At 43.8% G+C, this 21598-nt stretch overlaps 1 protein-coding gene across 7 annotated transcripts in view; it reads right to left on the bottom strand.

The window, feature by feature from the left end:
• Positions 1-14898, bottom strand: part of AHCYL2 (adenosylhomocysteinase like 2) — a 191120-nt gene extending 176222 nt beyond the window's left edge. For 3 of the 7 annotated variants that reach the window (XM_068275951.1, XM_068275955.1, XM_068275952.1), the window contains exon 1: positions 14520-14890. In XM_068275951.1, the coding sequence (XP_068132052.1) occupies positions 14520-14780 (261 nt within the window). In that variant the 5' untranslated portion in view covers positions 14781-14890. Of the gene's footprint in view, positions 1-14519 lie in introns of all 7 variants that reach the window. The other 4 variants (XM_068275953.1, XM_068275956.1, XM_068275954.1 and 1 more) reach the window with 3 other exon arrangements.
• Between the last annotated feature and the right edge of the window lie 6700 nt (positions 14899-21598).

The following is a 21598-nucleotide window of genomic DNA, read 5'->3' as shown; positions in this document are numbered from 1 at the left end:
GGAGCGATCCAGGCTGATGGGGCTGGAGGAAGCCCCAGGTATGTATAAATCTATTTATTCATTCATCTCTGGTTCTCTTTAACTTGCAGAGATAGGCATATTTATACTGAACTGTAGTGAAATGACTGAAGAGAGTTTAACCACTTAAGTCTATCTGGACGGATATATCCGTCCAGATAGACTGTGCTGCTGCATGAGGCGCGCGCTCCCGCTGCCTGCAGTTAGTCCCCCGATCAGTGAATGGGAATATAATTCCCATTCACCGATCTAAGTTCCCCGCAGAAAAAAACGACGCTCTCTAATCAGAGACAGCGGTATTTCTGCCCAAAAAAAAAAAAAAGTTTCCCCTTCTCTTTATTGTTCCTGGAAGCGTGATCGTATGCTTCCAGGACTTTAACTGTGGCGAAATAGTAAACTGCACCCACATACATTTTTTTAAATTACATTATTTTACATTTTAAATGATCTGTTTCCCTCCCACACCAAAAATTACCCAAATACATTTTTTAATAAAAAGAAAAAAAAATTACAATTTAAAAAAAAACAAAAAAAAAAAAAAAAACAGTTACCTAAGGGTCTAAACTTTTTAAATATGCATGTCAAGAGTATCTTATTATATTTTTTTTTAAATTATAAGCTTGTAAATAGTGGTGGACGCAAATTGAAAAAAAATGCACTTTTAGGCTGCTTTCACAGTAAGACGTTACAGGCGCACGTTGGTGCAGCCTGTAACGCATCCCGAATCACAGCAATGATCAATGGGCTGTTCACAGTGCCCACGTTGCATTACATTGTAACGCAGCACGTAAGTTGAAAGTGCTGCATGCTGTGCGTTATGCGCGACTGTACGCACATGTTCAGTAGTGTTGGAGGAGGAGGTCTTCCCTCCTCCTCCTCGGCCAGGCACATGGCTAATTAATATTCACTGCACGGTGTGACGTGCAGTGTTTACTTCCTGGAGTGCCGCTCTGTGCGGCGATTGGCTGGCGGGACCATGCGTGGTCCAAGAGTACGCATCACGAACGCCAGAGTGAGCTGCACAACTCGTCTCACTCTGATGTCCACACCCAAGAGCACCAGGCGTTGCGTTAGGGGCACGTTATGCGACCATAACGTCCCCTAAAACGCAACGTCGGTGTGAAAGTAGCCTGAATCCTAAATAAAATATTGGCGCCATAAATTGTGATAGAGACAATTTAAACGGTATAATAACTAGGACAAATGGGCAAATAAAAATACATGTTTTAATTACAGTAGCATGTATTAATTTTAAACTATAATGGCCAAAAACTGAGAAATAATGATTTTTTTCCATTTCTTTCTTAATCTTCCTGTTAAAATGGATTTAGAAAAAATAATTCTTAGCAAAATTTACCACCCAAAGAAAGCCTAATTATTGGCGGAAAAACCAAGATATAGATCAATTAACCTCCTTGGCGGTAATACCGAGCTGAGCTCGGGCTATGCCGCCGCGGAGGATTGCTCTGGCCCTGCTGGGCCGATTTGCATAATTTTTTTTCAAGCACGCAGCTAGCACTTTGGTAGCTGGGTGTTTGTTCCAATCGCCGCCGATCCGCCGCTACCCGACGTAAAAGAGGGCCCCCCGCAGACTACATGCGCAGCCTGGCCAATCACCGCCAGGCTGCGCTATGGGGTGGATCGGGACTCCCTCTGACATCATGACGTCAGTCCAAGCCTCGCCATGGCGACAGGGAAGCCCATGCAGGAAATCCCGTTCAGAACAGGATTTCCTGTTGGGATTATGCGGCGATCACAGGGGCTGGGCGGACACCGCAGGGGGGGGGAAGCATGTAGCTAGCGCTAGGCTAGCTACATGCTAAAAAAAAAAAAAAAAAAAAAAAAAAAATCAAGAAAAAAAAAAAAAAGCCTCCCGCGGCCGTGCGCCGCAAATAATCAGAACGGCAGCTGAAGTGGTTAAAGAGGAGCTGTTAGGTATAAGGTCTCAGAGAAAATAAACACATATATCAGTAGCTAAAGATTGGCTGTACTTACATTACATATGCATTTCACTGTCCACGTTTGGATTTCACAGAATTTGTATATAGTATATGCAGAGATAGATGCTCCTGACAGCTCATGGCAGGCTCCATGTTTTTCTGTCAAATGTGTCATGTCCTGCCTGCTTCCTGATCACAGATAAGCTCCTACTTGAACAACACAGTGTGCAGTGAATATTAATGAGCCATGTGGCTAGGAACAATAGCTGACTCCTGCAGTGTACTCTGCCCGAGATTTATCAGTGCTACGCGATTACAAGCTGCTGTAACGTCTCATTAGCAGCCGAGGGGAGAGCCCCAGAATGCTTTGCAGTATGGTATGCGGCTTGCGTCTTCTTAAGAATAACAGACTTGCTGATAAGCACACATCAAAGGTAACAGATTTTTATCTTCACTAATTGCTTTTGGGCTTCCTTCTAAACTGTTTAACACAGGAGAATAGAGGTTTAAATTAGCTTCTGCAGCCTAAAGGTGCCCATACACTCGTCAGATTGGCAGCAGACAGATAAGAAATGCATCTGATGATCTATCTGATGCGTTTTTAGAACATTTTTTACCAGGATAGAATTCCAATAGATTTCAGTTTGAAATCTGTTGAAATTCGATCTGATGGCATTTTTTTGCCATCAGATTTCCATTAAGGCCAATGCAAACTGATAAGCAATCTCATCAGATCGACCTAAATTTTCCACCCTGCTAGTTCGATGGAAATCCATCGAAATCGATCGAAATCGGCCGTCGATCGGTCGATTGGCCAACCGATTTGCGATCGATCGATCGATCGCGATCGATCGGTCGGCCAGAAAATCGGCTGAGTGTATGGGCTGCTTAACAGTTACTCTTTAAGAGTTGAAGGTTAAGTATTTTTCTGTATGTAATGCATACAGTACACTATGTTGCCAAAAGTATTGGTTCCCCCTCTCTAAGTCATTGAATTCAGGTGTTCCAATCAACCACTTCTATGGCCAAATGTGAGTATAACAGACACCTGGGCATGCAGGAGTTCAGGGAATTCCAGTGTGGTACTGCGATAGGATGCTACCTGTGCAATAAGTCCAATCGTGAAAATGTAAGAAACAAAATAGTCCACAGTCAACAGTATTGGTGGTATAAGATGAGTGGATGCAGCTGGGAACAGCAGAAACTCAGCCACAAAGTGGTAGACCATGTAAAATCAGAAAAGTGTCTGCGCATACTAAATTATTATAATTAACGATTTATATAGCGCCAGCATCTTCCGTGGCGCTGTATAATAGCATACAGGGTATAACAATACAAAATATAAAACAATATACAACAGTTAATACAAGACAAGAGTGGATAACCGCGAATGCAGTGAACAGGTTAACAACATTTTTACACAGGGGTGGGAAGGATGCACGCCAATTACACAGCATTGTGAGACAAAGGGGAAGAGGGCCCTGGCCAAAAGGTCTTACGGGCTAAAGGTTTAAAGAGAATCTGTACTCTAATATTCTTACACTAAAAAGCATACCATTCTATTCCTTATTTTCTCCTGTGCCCCTCTGTGCTGTTTCTGCCACTCCCTGCTGCAATCCTGGCTTGTAATTAACAGTTTTAGGCAATGTTTACAAACAAACTAAGCAGCTTCTAATAGGCTCAGCTAAGCATAGTGTGTGAGTATGCAGGGGGCCTGCAGAGGGTGTGTATCGCTTCTACCAATCACAAGCAGCCCTGCACATTCCACACAATCAAAGCCTTAGCCCGACAAACAGGACAGAGGAAAGATACATTGATTTATTACAGAGACAGTGTAATTAGGAAGAGCTGCAGTAAGCCCCAGCACATTAGAACAGGCATAGGAACTCATAGGATAGAAGAACTAAGGCTGAAAAAATTGTTACAGAGTCTCTTTAAGGTATGGGACAGTAGGTAAAGGGAAGCTGTGTGTGGAGTGGTAGAAATGGTGGTTAGTGGGCAGTGTCCTAGGTAGGTAGTAGAGTATGCTTGCCTGAAGAGGTGAGTTTTCATATTACGCCTAAAAAGATTAAGTGTGGGTGAGTGGCGGATGTGTTGAGGGAGAGTGTTCCAGAGGAAGGAGATAGGATTGAGAGAAGTCTTGTAAGCGGGAGTGGGAAGAGGTGACCAGGGAAGAAGACAGAAGGATATTGTTAGCAGACCGGATGGTATCTGGAAATAAGTTGATTTAGATAGGAAGTAGCTAGGTTGTGAGAGCTTTGCAGGCCAGAGTAAGTATTTTAAATTGTATCCTTTGTGTAACTGGCAGCCAGTGAAGGGACTGACAGAGGTGGATAGTGCTGGAAAAGCGGGAGGAGAGGCGGATGAGTTGTGCAGCAGAGTTCATGATGGACTGTATTGGGGCTAAACGGTTGGCAGGGAGGCAGCAGAGCAGAGTTGCAATAGTCAAGTCATGAAATAATCAGGGCATACTCAAGCATACACTGCACAGAAGTCGCCAAACTTTCTGCAGTGGCAATAGCTACAGACCACCAAACTTCATATGGCCTTCAGATTAGTTCAAGAACAGCGCATAGAAAGCTTCAAGGGGTTTCCATTGCTGAACAGCTGTATTCAAGCCTTATATCACCAAATGCAATGCAAAGTGTCCAATGCAGTGGTGCAAAGCATCCTGACAATGGACTCTAGAGTGGTGGAGACATGTTCTCTAGAGTGACCAATCAAGCTTCTGTCTGGCAATTCCAATGGACGAATCTGGGATGGCGGTTGCCAGGAAAACCTTGCTTGCCTGACTGTACCGTGCCAAGTGTACAGTGTAAAGTTTGGTGGAGGGTGGGGTTGTTTTACAGGGGTTGGGCTTGGCCTCTTAGTTCCAGTGAAAGGAACTTGGAATCCTTCAGTAGTCATGTAAAAGAAGCTCAGTGTTCTCCCAAGAAATGTTTTCCAGCCAGGTGGGGCGCAACAGGGGAATGTAGGGTCGGTGCAACTCTGCTTACAGAATAGGATGAAGATGAGGAGTCAGGCGCTCACCAAAGTAAACTGGGTGCCTGGTGAGAACACTGAAGCTATATAAATACTAAATAAATAAAAATAAATGCACATTTGCTAATACATGTTTACTTCTATATGCATTATAAATGGGGAGGCTTAAACAGGGCTGTGGAGTTGGGAGCAATTTTTGCATACCTGGACCCCTATGTAATTGTTTTTTTCTCCCGAGTTACCTCCTAGGAGATAATTTTTCATATTATCTTTAAAATAACCTTTAGGCATTTCAGAATTTAAAGGATACATCCAAGCTTGGGTGATTCACTTACCTGGGGCTTCCTCCAGCCCGTGGCAGCCGTCCTGTGCCCTTTGCCGCAGCTCCGGTGGCTCCCGGTCTTCTCCGCTGGCGCAGCCGACCTCGCCAGTTTGGGTTGCGGGTCAGCTTCTTCTGCGCTCCACCGCACAGGTCACGTGTCCTCTCCGACGTCATCAGGACGGTACTGCGCAGGCGTCCTTATGACGTCGGAGAGACCACATGACCCGCGCGGAGGAAGCCGAACCGGAACCTAATCTGGCGAGGTCAGCTGCGATAGCGGAGAAGACTGGGAGCCACCGGAGCTGCGGCAAGGGCACAGGACGGCTGCCACGGGCTGGAAGGTGAGAAAAAGTACTATCAAAATAATTTTGAATATTTTCTTGCTTGCTGGTGGCTTAAAAAGCATTTTATGACAAGGTGTGAAAATATCAGGAGAAAACTCAAGAGAAAAAGTGAATTGCATATAGGTCCTGGAGTCGGAGGTTTCATGAGAAATTGGTGTAGGAAGGAAGGGTTTGGGTTCCTGGAGAACTGGGCAGACTTTGCAGTCGGCTACAGGTTCTACAGCAGGGATGGGCTGCACCTTAATGGGGAGGGTGCAGCTGCATTGGGGGAGAAGATGGCTAAACGGTTGGAGGAGATTTTAAACTAGGATCTGGGGGGAGGCGGGAGGATAAAGTCTCAATACGTAGACAAGATGAGGTAATAAGACAGTGGGAACCTATCATTATGGAGGGTGGAGAGGGGGGTGGGGACAGTGTAAAGATTAAGGAGGTTGGTAAAAATTCAAGTAGCCAATTTCATGTAAACAAAATTGGTAAATGTGGTGGTAAAAATATAAAGTGCATTGTAACCAATGCTCGGAGCCTTGCAAATAAAATAGACGAACTAGAGTTCATTCTGAGTGACAAAGGCTATGACATTGTGGGAATAACCGAGACATGGATGGATGAAAGCCATGACTGGATAGCTAATTTAAAAGGATACAATGTGTTTAGGAGGGATAGAACAGGGAAAAAAGGTGGAGGGGTTTGTCTCTTTAAGAATTCTCTTACAGCTGTACTCAACGATGAGATGGAGGCAGATTGCGAAGATGTGGAGTCCGTTTGGGTAAATATTCATGGTGGAAATAAAAGTTGCCAATTGCTTATTGGGGTATGCTACAGGCCACCTCTTATTAATGAAGCTGCAGAACTGCGATTACTACAGCAGATTGAAAAAGCTGCAGGTAAAAATGAGGTCATAATTATGGGCGACTTCAACTTTCCAGACATTGACTGGAGTATTGAGGCTACCCATTCTGGTAAAAGCAGCAGATTTCTGGCAGCACTACAGGACAATTACTTGACTCAAATGGTAACTGAACCAACTAGGGGGCATGCGTTACTGGATCTGATCATTTCTAATAGACCAGATAATGTATCAAATGTGCAGGTTCAAGAACATTTGGGAAATAGTGATCACAACATGATAACGTTTGATCTGATGACTGATAGGCCACGGGGCAGCGGGACCACTAAAACTATGAATTTTAGAAAAGCAAAGTTCACTCAAATTAGGCAGGCACTAAGTTTGGTGAACTGGGATAATGTACTACAAGGGGAAGACACTGAAGGGAAATGGCAAGCTTTTAAAAACTTATACTCAATCAATACTGTAGAATGTATATCCCATATGGAAACAAAATGTCTAGGAATAAAAAAAAGGCCTCTATGGATGAATAGAAAGGTTAAAGATAAAATGAAGAGGAAAAAGAATGCCTATAAGGTCTTAAAACAGGAGGGGACCGAGGCTGCACTAAGCAATTATAAGGAGTGCAATAAAAATTGTAAAAAAGAAATTAGGCAGGCAAAGATTGAAGCTGAAAAACAAATCGCTAAGGATATCAAATCTAACCCAAAAAAAGTTTTACAAGTACATTAACTCTAAAAAAAGAAAGGTTGACTGTATAGGACTCCTAAAGGATGAGGATGGGAACTCAATGGTGGATGACCAAGGTAAGGCAGAGTTATTAAATGCTTTCTTTGCTTCTGTCTTCACAAAAGAAACAGCACTGTTGCAAACTACAGAGGCAGAAGAGTCTCAATCTTCTAACTGTAATATTAAATACTTAACGCAGGAAGAAGTGAAGGCAAGACTAAATAAATTAAAAGTAGACAAGGCACCTGGCCCGGATGGCATGCATCCTCGGGTCCTAAGGGAATTAAGTTCAGTTATAGATAAACCCCTTTATCTTATCTTTTGTGACTCTCTTGCAACTGGCAGAGTCCCAGTGGATTGGCGTACAGCCCACGTTTTCCCATTATTTAAGAAGGGCAAAAAATCTGATCCAGGAAATAATAGACCTGTAAGTTTAACATCAGTTGTATGCAAACTATTTGAGGGGTTACTAAGAGATACTATACATGACTTCATAGTAGAAAATAATCTTATTTCTCAGCATCAACATGGGTTTACTAAAGACAGGTCCTGTTTGACTAACATGCTCAGCTTTTATGAGGTAGTGAATGCTAATATGGATATTGGGAATGCTGTAGATGTGATATACTTGGACTTTGCAAAGGCCTTCGACACTGTTCCCCACAAAAGTCTGGTGCAAAAGTTGAGGATGCAAGGACTGGGGAAGAGTCTGTGTTCATGGATAGGGAACTGGCTAATGGACAGAAAACAAAGAGTTGTGGTCAATGGATCGTACTCAAAATGGGAGACTGTTAGCAGTGGGGTCCCACAGGGGTCTGTTCTGGGTCCAGTGCTCTTCAATTTATTTATTAATGACCTAGTAGATGCAGTAGTGAGCAATGTTGCTATTTTTGCAGATGATACAAAATTGTGCAGAATCATCAACTCTCAGGAAGATAGTGTCATATTGCAACAGGATCTGGATAGGATGGCTATATGGGCACATACATGGCAGATGAAATTCAATGTTGACAAATGTAAGGTCATGCATTTTGGACGTACTAATGGTCTAGCACCATACAAAATAAATGGGATACAGTTGGGGACATCAAACTTGAAGAAGGACTTAGGAGTACTCATTGACAACAAGTTAAATAATCGTACTCAATGCCAAGCAGCTGCAGCTAAAGCTAACAAAATTTTGGGATGCATTAAAAGGGAAATAAAAACTCGAGATGCTAGCATAATATTGCCCCTGTTTAACTCTCTAGTAAGGCCACATCTGGAATATGGAATTCAGTTCTGGGCACCACATTACAAAAAAGATATTGCAGTTTTAGAGCAGGTGCAGAGACGAGCAACAAAATTGATGCGTGGGATGGAAGGTCTCACTTATCGAGAAAGGTTAGATAAACTGGGTTTATTTAGTCTAGAGAAAAGACGCCTTAGAGGGGATCTAATTAACATGTATAAATACATCAGAGGGCAATATAATACCTTGGCGGATGAGCTTTTTGTCCCTAGGCCTTCTCAAAGGACTAGAGGACATGATCTGCGCATGGAGGAAAAACGTTTTAACCATTTATTTAGGAAAGGGTTATTTACAGTAAGAGTGATTAAGATGTGGAATGCATTGCCACAGGAAGTTGTTATGGCAAACTCTATACCTGCATTTAAAGGGGGCTTAGATGCTTTCCTTGCGTTGAAAGACATCCATGGCTACAATTACTAGGTAATGCCTAATGATGTTGATCCAGGGATTTTATCTGATTGCCATCTGGAGTCAGGAAGGAATTTTTCCCTTTTGGGGCTAATTGGACCATGCCTTGTAAGGGTTTTTTCGCCTTCCTCTGGATCAACAGGGATATGTGAGGGAGCAGGCTGGTGTTGTACTTTATACTGGTTGAACTCGATGGACGTATGTCTTTTTTCAACCAAAATAACTATGTAACTATATAAACTATATACATGCTGCCACTAAAAAAAAAAAAAAAAAAGTTCAAGAACATGGCATTTCATAACAGTGCTATGCTGATCAATATGTTAGAAAGGTCAGCACTACCATCATGTATTTAAAAGCTCTTTATTAAGTTATAGCTCTCTTAAATGCTGATATCAAGTAGCAGCAAAGATAAGCACAATTGCACAGCTGTGCAATTGTGCATATCTTTGCTGCTACTTGATGTCAGCATTTTAAAGAGCAATTAACTTAATAAAGAGTTTATAAACATGATAGTGGTGCCCACCTTTCCAACATATTTACCACTGAGACCATGCTGGCACACTAGGTCTTTTGGGTCATGGCACACCATTGAACGCTAATCCTCATCCAGAGGCAAAGAAGCCATTAGAGAGTGCCAGAATACACCCCCATATGTATTGCTATGCTGATGACACCCAGCTTTATCATTCAAACCTGGCGTCACAGACCCTACTCCATAAATAAGCTTAGCTGAACTTCAGGAGTGGATGAATAATAAATGCCGAACGAAATGCTAACCAAAGGTTCCTGTTATCGGAGGTCAGTGATCGACAGCAAAGCAGCTCTAGTCTCAGCCAGCACCACTAAGAATAGGGAGCTCAGACCTGAACTCAGACTTTGTGTGCAGCTTGGGTGTACTGATGGATGGGGAATTAAGCTTCAGTAATGAAATCTTAGCTGTTGTGAAAAATTCCCTCTTTAACCCAAGGAGCATTTCAAAAATGTAATACCTCATACCTCCAGCAGATCTTCCAACCATAGTTAATGCGTTCACCACATCATGTCTGGACTACTGCAATCCACCTCGAAACCTTTGGAGACAGCCTTCTGTCATGCTACCCCCACACTTTGGAACTGCCTGCCACACCCAATCAGGACATCTCCATCCCTGGAAGAATTTAAGTCCAAACTGAAAAAACATGTTTAGTCTATCATTTATGAACACCTATTTCCTCTGTAACAGTCCAACCTGCAAGCCTGTATTGATCTGAGACATATACATATGTATATGTGCTCTGAGTCCTATGGGAGAAAAGAGCTTTACAGATGTTATTGTATTGTATAAACTGAGTTGTCGGATGATTTTTGCACCCTGAGCAATTTTGGGTCTCTGGAGTTGGAGGTTTCATAAACTGAGTTGGAGTAGGATGATTTTTGTACCGAGTTGACTCCACAGTCTTGGGCTGAAATTGTTTAATCAAGAATAGATTATGAAGAGAATTTATAAAATTATAAAAAATTACTTCAAACATGAACAACTGATGAACAACGCAAATAGTCTACGCTTTTGGCTCAAGACAGGTTCTGCAAAAACTTGTCTGTTGCTCAAAATAGCTGTCTGCTGTTTACACAGGTGATAGCCCACCACCACAAAACAGTGGGGAGACTCAACAAAATGGAATGGTTCTAATGACCGGGTCTAGCTGCGCAGATGAGGTTTAGGGTCTCCCTCAACACAAATAACCACAGTCTCTAAACTCCAGGCTCCAGCACAATCTCCTCAGACAAACAGAAGCTTCCATAGTGTAAAAAACTTCACTGCTTTTTATTTCTATAAAAGGTTGACAGGAGACTTTAGTTAAAGAGGAACTGTACTGAAAATAATGTAAAGAATGAAATTGCTTATTTACAATATTACTCTAAAAATTACTTAGGCCTCAATTCACGGAGCATTATCAAACGTTTATCAAACACTTTGTCAAACGTTTGATAATTTACCTCATGGGTAAAATCTCACTAAGGTGTTATATATTTGTTGAACGTTTTATCGGTAAAACATTTGATAAATATATAACACCTTAGTTAATTTAAAATGAGATTTTACCCATGAGGTAAATTATCAAACGTTTGATAAAGTGTTTGATAAACGTTTGATAATGCTCCGTGAATCGAGGCCTTAGTGTATGCCCATTGTAAAATCTTTCCTCTCCGATTTAGATCCTGAAATGTATCACAGGTGGCTACACCTTTAATGCTGGCTGGTGGAACTTTGCAGAATAATTTTTATTTTCTGTGTTATGAAGCCAGTATAAGCAAGTTGGAACAGCATCTGGTCTCCCAGAATCATCTGCGAGAATTCTGCATCGCTAAACAGCCTAGGGTGTGACATCACTAGGAGGTCAGGGCCACATACCACACACCATACAGCAATATATAGATATTGTTAGTGTTCTGATGCTGAAACCAGGATAATTAATGTAAAAGTGGGTATCCTGAATAACTTAATACATTCTACCATATGTCACTACAGTCCCTCTGTACGGCCTTGGTGCACACTAGGAGTTTTTCTGAGCGTTTTGAGTTTTTTAAACCTGCTAATGTTATTCTATGTGTCTATGCACACTGGAACGATGAGGTTTTGTAAAAAAAAAAAAACCAAAAAAAAAACCCAAAGCATTACATTGGGAAGAGCTTTTGAAACCTCTAGCGTTTTGAGAGCTTTTCTGGTGTGTCTCAGCCCTATCTGACTTTCAGTATCAGCCACTAGAAAGGCCATCCATTTGTTACTGATCTTTTCTTGGTCTTAACCATAATACTCTGACAAATTCAATGTGATTTCCAATTTATAAGAAGATTCAATGCATGCTATTGCAAACAGTCATAATTTTAAAAACCTTATACCAATCTTTGCTATGGTCTGATGTGAACCATAGTATTGTGTAAGACAAACCAGTTCTCCAGTTCTGGAATAGGTCAGAGAAACCGGACCAATAAAAATACACTTGGAAGGTTTGCAGTAGCCAACTGTGCAATTAACATGCATGCTTAGAACAGTAGCGATAGCAAGGAAAGAACCTTCATTTCTGCTAAACTTTATTAGAAAGCAATGGCCAGATTATCCCCTCCCAGGCACAGCTAGGCCAAGATTTCAAAATGTTATAGACTCAGACATTAGAAAGTTAACCAATCTTAAAGCTTTGTACACACAAACGAGTAAGGTCATATGCAGGGATAGGGGCTCAAACCCTCAGGCAACAGGCGAAGTGTTGCACGGTTGTGTCACTAACCTCTAGGAAACATAAATAAGGTAGCTTTAACTGGTCAATGGTTTCATCACTCATGCAGAGTAAAGGTGGCCATACATCTAGCAATTTGGCTGTACAATCGACCATTTAATTCGATCATTTTATTGAATCAAGAGAGATAATCAAGCGTGTTCCATTATGCCAAATCGATGAAAAGTGGCCGATATCACAGCAAACGGCTACTGTTCACACACATCATTCAATTGACAATCTCAAACTGAAGGTAGGAAGAAGCTCACGCCTGTAAAAGCCATGTCTACCCTCAAATTGGAAGCAAACAGGTAGAGGTCACTGTGGGTAGCCAAGCTGCTGATGACGGGGATGATGTTACTGTTTGAGAGTTCTGATGGGTATTGGGGGAGGGGATGCGACCATTAGTTGTAAAGCTTGGAGACAAAGAAAAAAAAAATAAACCTAGAGATTAGCCTTTAACTCTTTGATGCCAGCACTGCAGCTTAACAGCATCTTCCTGCCTGTCCATTTCCTCCCTGTTCAGTGTGTAGTAAAACCATTAACCCTTGCCACACCCTCCAAAATCTCATCCAGCAATATCGGAAATAAACCATTTCTCACAGCTCTTATCTAATAATGTTATACTGACACTGGCTAGCTGTGAGAAAAAAGTTAATACACACACTCTTAGCAAGGACAGGGAGATGACACTTTTCAGCTGTAGCAATTATAAGCAAAATAAGCTCTGTGCATACAGGGGTAGATTGACTACTGCCCCTTGGCACCTCATGTCGGCAATTATGCGATAGAGGAGGAGATTGGACAGCTGACTGTCCAATAGCACTGCACTGTCAACTCGAATGGAAACTGAATAACACGGCCCAGTCAGCCAGGTACTATCAATGTATTTATCACAATCAGCGATAGCTATAAGTGAGCAATAGCTATAAATTGGACATCATCCTCTCTTCCCATTTCTCAATTTGCCAAACATCTCACACTACATTACAAGGATTACTAGGATGAACCGGTGTTCCAATAAGGCAGGAGTCATGATTGATGAGAACGCATGTGGTTTCCCTGCATGCAGAATCACATTAAATGTGTCAGTCCATATTAGTCAATGGGCTTGCTCACATTTAAAATACCCCTGTATCAGTGGTGATTCTGAAGTGCCAACCTGCAGTCTCAACCAACTAGCAGGGCACCGGGGAAGCCATGGAGGTGTGCACCTCTAATGATGCAGAGCACTACACAGTGGAAACTAATTACAAAAGCTCCAGTCCTCCATCTTCACTTCTGCTAGATGCTCTGCTGCAGTCTTGAACAGCTCCTGATGTGTCACCTGACCCGCATCAGTTCACATGACACATCCGTATCAGTACAGGGTGGATGCAGCAAAGCAGCTGCAGGAAGTGATGAGGACTGGTGCCTGGAGCTTTTGTAAGTTTATGCTGCTCGGCAATCGTTCCTTGGTGTGAGGCTAAAGTTAAATGTAGGTTCTAGTTGCTTCACCTCTCAAGCAACCAGAAAAAAACGCATATCTGGTGATACAAACCACTAGGATGCTACAGCTCATGTGCAGATGGGGTTTGAGCATACCTTGATTATAAGAATAACTTGACATTACAAAGGAAATACCATTCATGGGAAACATAAGTGTAAACCCTGCCTCAAGCACATAAAAAAATCCCAGCTTGTGATCTATTCACATGCTTATAACCCAACTTTGAAAATTCCTCCATCACATTAGTCCGACTCCCTAAAAAGAGCAATCAGAGATCCATCTTAATTTCATCCGCTCATATTTTACAATAATGTAACATAATCTGCCATACAAGTGACTGCTATACACTATGAGCAGGACATCTCAAGGTCACTTGTGTGCTGGTCTTCTACAACGTTACATTTTACTCCTCTCCTCCATATAACTTGCGGAAACGGAGACCTACTAGGTAAGATGACCTGAACCAATCACAGCGTAACGGGGCCTAGACCAATAAGGTGACAAGGCGCAGCGATGTAGGGATCTCCAGCACTGTCAGTGCTCACCTGTGCAAATCACACCATAGCAACTCCGCGGTACCCTCCCGCTGCCGGAGGATGATGGAGGAAAAATAGTCCTCCTGCTATAGTCCATTTGCACTGGCGCTCCATGGTAGCGGCACACTAGATGGAGCATTGTGTATGACAGCCCCCGCTCGGCGCTTACCGACCTACCTATCCGTGACAGATATTGGGGACCACAGGGTGACATTGGCAAGCAGTTAGTAGGCTGTGACGTCACCGGACAGGTTGTAGCGCCCCAGTGTCACACAGGACGGGCAGCAACCGGCAGTGACAGATCACAGGCAGCAGGAATGATTGTATGGTGAGCTTGCTGGCCCGGAGAACATTACCTTCTTCACAGTGCGAGGCGCTTCGCTAACTGCTCCCTCCGGGCTCCCTGCACCCTCTCCGCCCTCTCTCGGCCGCTGCGCCGGGTCACTTCTCTTCATAGCGGAGGCAGGAAGCCCCTTCACCGACTGGCTGAGAGGGGCGGCGGCGGTGTTGTTGTCAGGCTCGGCATTGGCGGCAGAGACCAGCGGAGCCGCATCATTTGCCTTGTCCTCCTTCAGCTCCACATCTGCCATCTTCGCGGTGACCAGCGACACGGACATGGCGAGCAGCGCTGCGGTATCCTCAGCTGCCTCCTGATGCACACAAACACTAGCACGCTGCCGGCAGCCGCAGGCACGCCCCCGCAAGGCCTACCCGCCCACTTCACTATGCGTCACGGGAGACGTAGTTTCTCCCCCAATGCTTGTCTAACAAAACTGCCGAGAGGGAGACCACAACTACCAGCATGCTCCACTCGTGCATAGCTCTACCGTAAAGCATCGTGGAACACGTAGTCCCAACTCATTCTGAAAAAAGACCAAGGCGGTATAGTTCGACTACAGTGCCCGAGGTGCCTTGCTGCGCTACGCAAATGCTAAAGCTGTACTGGGCGGAGATTGGTTGTTTCAATTATCTTTATTAGCAGTAGGTTTGACTGGCGTAGCAGAAGCCATTTCTTAGGCTGTTATTTATGATATTGCCAGTTGGCTTTTAGAAGTACCTGAAATGGGTGTAATTCTGCTTAGATAATGTTAGATTAGAATTTTGCATACTGGAATATACCATATAACGCCCTTTAAAAAAAACATATAAAGTCATAAATCAAATTTCATGGTATACTCCAAAAGACTGCTTTGAGACCATATCACGAAACTGATCTAGCTGTATATTATATATTGTCTAATGATCATCAAAGTGCTCATATCTTTCTTTTTGGGGTGAAATATGACCTCTTGCTTGTATGGGTTTCCTCCCACATCATAAAAACATACCAATAGATTCTTCATTCACACTACACAATGCGCATTCCCAACATGATGCATTAAGGGCCTGTTTCCACTACACGCAGATTCTGCATGCAGAAAACTGACTCCAATGAATGTCTATGGGCCTGTTTCCACTGAACGCGATTTTTCTGATGCAGATTTCCCATAGGCATTCATTGGAGTCAGTTTTCTGCATGCAGAATCTGCGTGTAGTGGAAACAGGCCCTAAAGCATGGACCTGACTGTTGTTGTGAAATTTTTTGCAACTTTATCAGATTTTGCACTTATTTATAGGTATAGCTATCAGAAAGTGCAACCTAACCATTGACTTCAAACTATCTTTATCAGAAAATGCAACCCAACCATACCATATTCTCAAATTGCGCAAAAGGTGGATCAGCGCAACACCAGGCTGCCTCCGAATGGCCTCCAATCAGAGATGCGCTGAGCCCCCCCAGGAACTACAAACGCACCTTGAACCCAAACAGAAGCTCTGCATATACACCAAAAGCATGGCTGTTAAAGGACTTACGAGGCCAAGTCCATAAAAAAAAATAAAAAAAAGTTAGCTACCTTGCTCAGCTTGTAAGGCACGGAGGACGCCGTCCGCGCCCTCCGTGCCGTTCCGCCTGGTCCCCGCCGCTGCACAGCCCCCCGAACGGTCCCCGACCGCGCGGCCCGGGTCGGGCTCCCCAGCCCTTACCAAGATGGCCGGCGGAGCTGGCCGCGGCTGCGCAGTCCGCATAGCCGCCAGTGCGGCTGCGCAGCTCTAAGGCCAACCCCCCGATCCACGCAACAGTAGCGTGGATCGGGGGGTTGGCCTTAGAGCTGCGCAGCCGCACCTGCGGCTATGCGGACTGCGCAGCCGCGGCCAGCTCCGCCGGCCATCTTGGTACAGGCTGGGGAGCCCGACCCGGGCCGCGCGGTCGGGGACCGTTCGGGGGGCTGTGCAGCGGCGGGGACCAGGCAGAACGGCACGGAGGGCGCGGACGGCGTCCTCCGTGCCTTACAAGCTGAGCAAGGTAGCTAACTTTTTTTTATTTTTTTTTATGGACTTGGCCTCGTAAGTCCTTTAAAGGGACACTTAAGTCAAACAAAAAAAATGAGTTTTACTCACCTAGGGCTTCCAATAGCCCCCTGCAGCTGTCCGGTGCCCTCGCCGTCTCCCTCCGATCCTCCTGGCCCCGCCGGCAGCCACTTCCTGTTTCGGTGACAGGAGCTGACAGGCTGGGGACGCGAGTGATTCTTCGCGTTCCTGGCCACAATAGCGCCATCTATGCTGCTACAGCATATATCATATACCATATAGCAGCATAGAGGGTGCTAATGTGTCTGGGAACGCGAAGAATTACTCGCGTCCCCAGCCTGTCAGCTCCTGTCACCGAAACAGGAAGTGGCTGCCGGCGGGGCCAGGAAGATCGGAGGGAGATGGTGAGGGCACCGGACAGCTGCAGGGGGCTATTGGAAGCCCTAGGTGAGTAAATCTCATTTTTTTTGTTTGACTTAAGTGTCCCTTTAAGTGGGAGCAGCTGACCAAAAACGAATTAAATTAGTACATAGCAAGGAAATGAGCAGCGCTACTTAAAAACAGACTAGTGCCTACCTGCAAAAGAGTGCAAGCCCCACTTGTGGGGTTGAATACACACCGAGCATACACATGACCTGTCTACCACTGGAGGATGTTGGTTTCCTGTAATAGCTTGCATGCAACCTATTAACTACTCGTCCCTCCCACTGCGAAGAAGTCAATGCTCCATGGGAGGGGCCTAACACTAACTAAATCCTAACCTATGTACTGTATATGCATAGCCTGGGTGCGCTACCAAGTAAAATTGAAAAATCGAAAATTGCGCAAAAGGTGGATCAGCGCAACACCAGGCCGCCTCCGAATGGCCTCCAATCAGAGATGCGCTGAGCCCCCCCCAGGAACTACAAATGCACCTTGAACCCAAACAGAAGCTCAATGGGATCCGTGGTTGCAAAAAATTACAGGCGTGTTAACAGAGAGGAGCCACGCCTACACAGTCATACACTGCCCTCTATGGCAAGATGCAAAATATGATGGGTTGCAAAATTTTTCATTACACCGGCCAAAATACAATAGAACACCATGGGAAATCGTAGGTGTGACGAAATGATCCCTTATGGTGGCCACTAACGATCCAATCTTTTTCATCCAATCTTACCATTTCTACGTAATATATGGGAACTACCTACGTAATCTATTCAATATATTCACTCAGTTTACGCTTCTACTACATAGATTTGGTAAAATTAAATGAAAAAGATTGGATCATTAGTGGCCACCATTAGAGTGTAATGGTTGGGATACACGGTACGTTTTGTACCGTGTATCGAGCTGCACAATAGATTGCGGCGTGTCCCCGCTCGTCGCCTGCGCGCGGCCGGATCGATTCCCGCTCGTACCCACGGGCACTTCCTTATCTGCGCTTCGTTTTTTCTTTTGTCCTGCCCGTCGGTATCGAGCGCGGAATCGATCCGGCGGGTCATCGGACACGTCGGATATTATCAATCAAGCCATCAGCGGCTCGATTGATAATAAAAAACTAACCGTGTATGCCCAGCATAAGCCCCTGGCAGGGTCCTCCCTTCCCTAGTGTAGTCTACATGATCGTGTGCTCCTTTCCTATGACAGCCGGTACTTGTATTACTGGGCTTACCTAGCCCATATCGCATGATCATGTATTTTGTACCTGTTTGCCTTGTATAACTTTGCTCTATGTTGTATAACCTTGTTATGTCTGTCATCCTTGTATCATTGTATATATTTATTGTCCAGCGCTGCGTAATATGTTGGCGCTTTATAAATACAATAAATAATAATAATAATCACAGCCGCATTACATCGTGATGCACTGGAACACACAACTGTACTGTGAAGGCATTTACCAGGCTTTTTTTTTATTTTTTTTAGCTTGGTACACGCATCCAATTTTGATTGACCTAACACTGACCAATTTTACCACTTCCATGTAGTATAAGAGCTTACTTACACAATCTGTTCATAGTACTCAATATCTGTTGGTCCTCATACTACATGGATGTGGTAAAATTGACCAATCAAAATTTAAGGCGTGTACCAGTCTTTAGTTTGCCTTTAAACAAATCATTTAAAGAGGCACTTAAGTAAAAAAAAAAAAAAAAAGAGTTAGCTATCGTCCGTGATGAAGCAGGTTGGCCAGTTCTATAACCTGCTGGTATAATGAATAATCTATCAGTTTTGTGTAAGTCTTTAGTTTTGTCAATATAGATTTTTAGTGTATTTCCCACATCTAATGGATGTGGTACTGGATTAGACTCATCAAAGAGAGTTGGTAAAGTCCACTCCTGGTTAAAATGGTAAACTGAAGCCATTTTGGGTACAAAGTGTTGTATTGGTTTTAGGACTACTCTGTCCGTATAAGAGGTTATTGCAGGTTCCTGGCAACCTAGTGCTTGCATTTCAGATATCCTTCTGGCGGATGCCATGGCTATAAGAAATACTGCTTTTTGCGTCAAATGCGGGAGGAAACAATCTTCTGAAGGCTGATAAGGAGGTTTTGATAATACTTCTAAGACCATAGGGAGGTTCCACTTTGGGAAGAAAGTCTTGGTTGGTGTTTTTTGTTTCATTACTCCTTTCAACCACTAAAGCAGGGGTCCCCAAACGTTTTCGGTCGATGGCCGGGTCAACATACTTCAGACTGCTGGGGAGCCGGAGTATACATAAAATGATGTCTTTGCGGGCCAGAAAGTGAAGCATACCAAGGTGACAACCTGACGTCCAATTGGACAGCGGTGTCACCTGATGTGGAATATGATTGAAAACCAGCAAATTACTGCTTTCTGGCTTCCATGTGGATGGGTGGTAGCTGTCTAGCTGGCCGCATCTATAATTAATACATTTTGTGTGTGGGGGGGGGGCGGTAAAAGAGCCTCAGGGGGCCACATTCGGCCCACGGGCCTTAGTTTAAGGACCACTGCACTAAAAGATGCAACGCCCATCTCTGGTCTGTTAAAGGAGTCATCAGGGAAAGTATAGTAGTAAAATGAGTGGTACTTACCGGGGGCTTCCTCCAGCTCCAAGCTCCCAGGATGTCCCTCGCCGCAGCTCTCCCCGCAGCCGTTCGCCGCAGGTCCGTCCCGGTCCCCGGCGATGACATCATACAATACTATACTTTCCCAGATGACTCCTTTAAAGCCGATAATGCTGTTACTTAGACTTTGAGTGTATGGTATCCCAGACCTTTATCTAATCTGGTTTGAAGGAAATGCAAGATGTCAGTAACCACTGGTTCAAGAGGATTAATGTTCTGCTGAGCTGAAAAGTCTTGGAATTTTGACCAAACTCTTTGGTATGCAGCATTAGTTGTTGGTTTACTTGCTTTTAAGATGGTCTGTATTACATCTGTTGAACATTCTAAAGATTCCAGTTTCCTCCTCTCAATTTCCACACTGCCAAGTTTAGTGTAGCAGGGTTGGGATGACAAACTGGTCCATGTGTTAGAAGATTCGGCACTGGTGGTAGTAATAGAGGTTGTTGCTCCTTCAGCTGCCATAACAGAGGGAACTACGGCCTCTTTGGCCAAAACGATATTACTCCGATCATTGTTACTTTTTCCTGGACAAGTCTTTGAAGTAACCGTTGAATTAGTGGTACTGGGGGAAACGCATATGCTGTGCTGAAATTCCAAGGAGCGATCAGTGCATCCACTTCTTCTGCTGTGGGTGTTTCCCATCTGGAGATGAATCTCTTGCAATTGTTGTTGTATCTTGTCGCCATTAGATCCAACTCCGGATTGCCCAATTGTTCGCATATTGATTGGAAAACTTTGTTGTTCAATGACCACCCGTTGTCCAACTGAGTTCTGCTTAGGTAGTCTGCTGTTACATTCTGTACTCCTGGAATATGAATGGGTCTCAAACTGTTGAGATAAGTCTCTGCAACTTCCTGAAGTAATCTTCTCGATCTTGTGCCACCCTGTTTCTTTATGTATGCGACTGCTGTTAGATTGTCCATACGTAGCGTTACATCTGCTCCCTGTAGCTGGTTCTTGAAACTGGAGAGGGCCAGAAAAGCTGCCCTGATCTCCAATATGTTTGCTGATGTTTGCCTCTTGACTGATGACCAAGTTCCTTGCACTGTATGCGACTGTAAATGTGCTCCCCACCCTGTCTGGCTGGTGTCGGTGGTAAGAATAATCCCCCGTGGTTGCTGAATATGTAATGGTTTTGATAGGTTTTCCTTGTTTAACCACCAAAACAGGCTGTTCCTCATCTGCTGATTTATTAGAATTGGTTGATTCCATTGCTTTGTTCGCCATTGGTGAAGAAAACCGAATTGCCATTGTCTGGTATGCCACTGTGCCCATTGGACCATCGGAATGGTAGATGTCAGAGTTCCCAATAGGCTGAGGCATTGTCTTGCTGTTATTACTGTATTTTTCAACAAGTCTTGTATTAGTGTTTGAAGTTTTATTTGTTTCTGTTCCGGTAGGCTGATTATGTTGTATTCTGTTTGGAGATGTGTCCCTAGAAACAAGATGTCCCTCGTCGGTTCCAACTGACTTTTGGAAAAGTTTATTTTCCACCCGAATCTCATTAATTCTGCAAGGAGTAGATGTTTGTGTTTGCATATGGTTTCTTGATCCTGGTGCAATAATAAGAGGTAGTCCAAGTAGTGATGTAGTCTGAGACCCTTGATTCTTAGTGTTTCTATGACTGCTAACAGAACTTTTGAGAATGTTCTGGGGGCTGTCGATATTCCAAAAGGTAGGCATCGGAATTGTAGATATAGGTTGCCAATTGCAAATCTTAAGTACTTCTGATAATCTGCATGAATTAGAATGTGTAAGTATGCATCTTCTAGGTCGATAGAAAGTGCTCAGTCCTTGATAATTAGTACTTTTACAATAGTTTGCAGTGTTTCCATTTTGAAATGTTCTGTAATGATGAACGAGTTGAGATTCCTGAGATCCATAACTGGCCTTAGGTCTCCTGTCTTTTTGTTCACGAAGAAGAGAGGGAAGTAAACCCCTAGTCCTCTCTCTTCGACTGGGACTTCCACTATAGCTTGTTTTACAATTAGTTCCTTCACATATTTTTCCAGAATA

Source organism: Hyperolius riggenbachi, chromosome 3, assembly GCF_040937935.1.
Source record: "Hyperolius riggenbachi isolate aHypRig1 chromosome 3, aHypRig1.pri, whole genome shotgun sequence".
Taxonomy (NCBI): Eukaryota; Metazoa; Chordata; class Amphibia; order Anura; family Hyperoliidae; genus Hyperolius; species Hyperolius riggenbachi.
Note: the sequence above shows the minus strand (reverse complement) of the source record. Positions and strands in the feature narration are given on the sequence as shown.